Genomic DNA, 4,509 nt, shown 5'->3' with positions numbered 1-4,509 from the left:
TTAAATAAACACCAGAAATGGAAGATAAATAAACGTTTTTCTAAGTGCCTAGCTTGGCGCGGTCTGAACCGAAATCCCTCGAGGACCCGAGCTCTCTCTTGCTCCCCCTTCTTCCCCTCTTTTGTGTTAATGCTTCAAAGATTTTCCAATGGCCGAGTTTATTCCCACTGCAAACACTTCTATTTACAAGGTCAAGTGTATTAGCACTCGACGCAGCTTAAAGTGTAATTATTTATCTAAGGGCGTTTGAGTGTAGATCAGCAGCCCTGGCAGAACACCAGACATCAGCCCACAAGCACAACATCCCTTGACAACAATATCACAAGCCCGTGTTGTTTACTCGGGGGCTTTCTTGCAGCGCCATGCCTCTTCTGCAAACACGTTACGGGCGCGACTGTTTTTATATACATTATTTGTTGTTGCATTCTGAAACCCAGTTAATCTTTGCGCACAACACCGCCAGAAAAGTACATATACAGAGTAACTGCCATACACATTCGTAAATACCTTTTAAAACACACAACGCGAATTCAGATCAAAGGGTTTTCCGTTCGTCCACCTCTCGAATTACAATAAAAAGCCAGGGTAGCATCAGTCACGAGGCACTTTGTAAACATTCCATCATGTTTGCACGGGGGAAAACTGTCCAAAAACAAGTATTGCAAGGGCTGTTTTGCTTGTTTGTAAAAAGTGGAGCAACAGGCATTGCGTTGCAGGTGGTTGATATTTTAAGATTTTGCTAAAGTAAAATTGTGCAGTTTGACTTTGCTCTATAGTTGCTGTATACATTATGAGACAGGGACCAGTTGAACAGCAATTACTCCGCGTTTCTTGTGTAAGCAGCAAAGTATAGAAGAATAGCACAGCACAACAGTTTGGTCTCGTGTAAAACAAAAATGGGAACATTTAGTTTGGAGCAAAATCTGTTTGCTCAAGCTTGTATTAGGTACACAACAACATTGATTTGCTCCACAATGCTGAAAACAATTTCTCACTGAATCTACGGTATACAAAACAAATTAACAAAGGCAGTTTTGTTTAAAATATCTTATTTTACTATTGTGCACTTCAAAGCAAAAGCCATTATATTTTTTTAAAGATAAAAAGGGCAATCTGTATACCTTCTATAAAAATACAATGCGCTGAAACAACTCTGAAATACATTTACATAAAAATCTCTCAAAAAAATACGAAAGTTTGAGCTTCTATAAAATACACTGTACATTTGGAGTTTTAGAGCATACTTCACTTGTTCGTGTCCCTTACAAATCATATATGTACCTTTTACAGAAGAATTTAAACTAATTATTTTCCTGAAAATAAGATGTAGATTTAAACTCTATTTTAAATAAATTATTCCCAAGAGAATACAATTTATAGGATTTTATATACAAAAGCGTTCTCACTGATAAAACCCCCCAGTTTTAAATATATACTTATATAAAAAGATGTACCAGAGCCAAAAACCTGGAAAGAGCAAATACCATAAGTCCCAGGATTTTGGTCTACAAGTTTATCGAATTGAAAGTGTCTTTCAAATATGGCAGTGCAGAGCTCTTCTCAAACAAACGTTGCAAAGGAATAATGTAAAAGTTTTTTTCGGGACAATTCGAACATTGTTTGTCCTCGTGGGTAGTGGCAATATACATTTTACAGAAATGATCCAGGAGTGTAAGTGAACAATTAAAGACAAGGACGATTATAGGCAGCAACTTGGGGTTTGTAACTCATCTTCTGCTGGCAGAAAAGCAGCTATTACATCATTTTAAATAAGGGCAAACATGTACACAGCTTCACTGGTCAATTCCCCTGGAAAGTTCCTATTGCATAGTACTCATAATTAAGTTCATTTTTGCACTAGTCATTGAATGTCCCAGGCACATTTTAAGAAACACGCGAAGGAAGGCAAAATGTCAAGCTGCCCCGGGCCAGGTAAATTGTATACCATAACCTGCTTCTTCCTTTTCCAGTCAGCTACTTTTAACCTTGTATTTAGTAGAATGCACCTCATTAAACTACAAGTAACAGACCAAAAAGAAAGAAACAGGTCGGGCAAACGTGTCACCACACATAGGACACAGTTGAAAACTCTCGAGGAGTAGGTTCTAGGAAGTCACAATGGGCGCAGTACGCAGTAGAGGTTAGTGGCATCCCGGATGCTGTCAAGAGCTGCAGCCAAGGCTACAAAAAACGACAATCCCACACGTTACCTTCACTCGGCAGACTCTTCTCTCACTTTTAGTACAAAGATAGCCAGTGTCCTGCCGTGACACTCCACAACGTTGGGCAGTTTAATGTGTGCTCAATTGTGAAAGTTCAAGTTAGGCCACAGTTGTACTTCCGTGTCAGAGGTCGTGCGCAGCGCCACAAGTGTCAGCGGCACGCAACTGAGAGGCTGAAGCGTCGTCCGCGCGTGCTATAGCAACGAGCACAAGATGGACGCCGCCAAGGTCCATGCCGCCAGAACCAGCAGCGGCGAAGGGGCGGCCAGCAAGGGGCTGCCCGAGGAGCCGGTGTCTTGCACGACCCTGGGCTCCTCCCGGGCCGGCAGGTCCTCGTCGTCGTTACCGTAATAGTCGTCGTCGTCCGAGGAGCCCCCGCTGCTGCCGCCACCTTGCTGATAGGCTCCGGTGTCCTGTCCGAAGCAGAGGCGGGCCATGTTCTCCTTGACCGCCTCGCAGATGGGCCGCTCCAGGCCGTCGCAGACACACTCGCTGAGCAGCATTGCCTTGGGCAGCGTCAGCATGTCCTGTATGACTTCGAGGCACTCGTGAGCGCAGCGCACTCCGTTGAAGAGCTTGCCGCAGTGCGCAAGGTAGCGGCCCAGGGCGGCCCCACAGCGGGCGTCGCGCTCGCAGCGCCGCCGAGCCTCGGTGCAGCCCAGCACGCTGGCCCCCGAGGCGCCCGTACGCGGGAGGCAGGGCTCGATGGCCAGCTTGGTGGCGCGGCAGCTCTCGTCCCTGGCACAGTCGCAGTCCTCCAGCGCCGGCCCGTGCCGGGTCTGGTTGAGCTGGATAAGGGCGGAGATGCAGTGGCTGGGGCAGCGGCGCCCGCGAGGAGGCGAGGCCCCGGAGAGGTCTGCGTGCTGCAGCAGGACGGGCTCACACGCCTCGCTGTACAGGCTGTAGGCGTACTTGCAGTCCGGCTCCCCCTGGCACTGCAGCAGCGCCTGCCAGCAGATGAGCCGGCGCCCGGCAGCGGCCCCCAGCAGCACGGCTGTCAGCAGCAAAACTCGCACGCCGGCCATGGGGAGGGCGGACAGCGCCGCCCCCGAGCAAAGCTGGCCGAGGTCCGGTCGCAGAGTGTCCGCATGGAGCTCGGCCCTTCACAGGTCTGCAGGAGCGCCTCGGCACAGAAGCGGGCACGGCAGGGAAGAGTCCAGCAGCTGCACAGGATCGTCGCGCGGCTCACATAGAGGCAGCCAGCCCAACAACTTGCTCCTTTTTTCTGTTTTCTTCACTTCTGAGGGGATGCAGTGTTTAGTGATGCGCAACAAAGTCCTGGTCAGGAATGAGGCTGCGCTCCAGTCCAGCAGCCCAACTACTTGCACTCGTACCCAGCTTCAACTTAAGTGGGCTGGAGGAGTACACACTCGGGATCTCCTCAACTTTCTCCTGCTCTTGTCAACAAGTCCTGTAGGCACAGCCGGCCATCCTTCTGCCGCGGTTTGTTTTCCTGCTCGGCCTTAAATACAGAAAGCGGGATGCTATCTTAATGCCTCCTCATTATGCATGCGAGAAAAAGCAAAACAAACACAACACGAATTAGAAGCGCTGCAGCCGCGTCCCCCGGTCTCCTCGCTCGCCCTCGCCTCGCTCTTTTACTCCAGTTGTGGCTCCCCGGGTCAGCCCCCTTTTCCTGGACTCCTCCCCCCACCATTGGTACAGCCTGTTTTGTCGTGGTCTAAACTTTTTTTTCACTGTGGGATTCTTTAAAAGGGGAAGGGGGAGGGAAGGATGCGCGCGCTCGGGCTGCATGAGAAAGTCCCTGGAAGATTGACATCTCTACCCCTCCCCCTCCTAGCAGGGCCACTCTCTTCAGACGCCTAGTGCACTTTAAAGCAGCCCAGATTCCGATATAGTTTTAGCGCCAGCATAGGATATGTACCACTCGTCTCCCCTTGTGGTATAGAAATTATATTTTCGGCTCTCATATTTTTTTCACGAGGCATAAGCTCATGAATTAGAAATAGAGGAGACACAAGTCACACTAGCATGCGTGGCAAAAGCCTCCGAAAATCAAGGCACTGACTCGACTCGATTCGGTACCAATGCATGTATGGAAAAGGCAACTTGCTCCTTGGCTACCACCGAGTGGACGACGAACTGTTTTGTCTTGTAAACCTCCCCTTTGATTCGCATGGCAGGGGTATGCGGGTGTTAATCATTGTAACGTTCGTTGATCTTGAACTATCCCCGGGATGCTTTGAACCAGACCGGTTTTAGCATGAAACTGGCCATTTTCCGCCTGAAGATGAGGTACAAACTTTCTCAGTTGGGTCACTCTACA

At 49.0% G+C, this 4,509-nt stretch overlaps 1 protein-coding gene across 1 annotated transcript; it reads right to left on the bottom strand.

Annotated features, from left to right (window-relative positions):
* Window positions 1–1,032: 1,032 nt before the first annotated feature.
* GAS1 (growth arrest specific 1) lies at window positions 1,033–3,834 on the bottom strand. The gene has a single exon (XM_086961198.1). The coding sequence runs from the start codon at window positions 3,245–3,247 to the stop codon at window positions 2,417–2,419; it is 831 nt and encodes a 276-aa protein (XP_086817324.1). The 5' UTR covers window positions 3,248–3,834; the 3' UTR covers window positions 1,033–2,416.
* Window positions 3,835–4,509: the final 675 nt, after the last annotated feature.

The sequence above is a fragment of the Lissotriton vulgaris genome, chromosome 3_1, assembly GCF_964263255.1.
Source record: "Lissotriton vulgaris chromosome 3_1, aLisVul1.2, whole genome shotgun sequence".
Taxonomy (NCBI): Eukaryota; Metazoa; Chordata; class Amphibia; order Caudata; family Salamandridae; genus Lissotriton; species Lissotriton vulgaris.
This window is presented reverse-complemented; position numbering and strand designations above follow the sequence as displayed.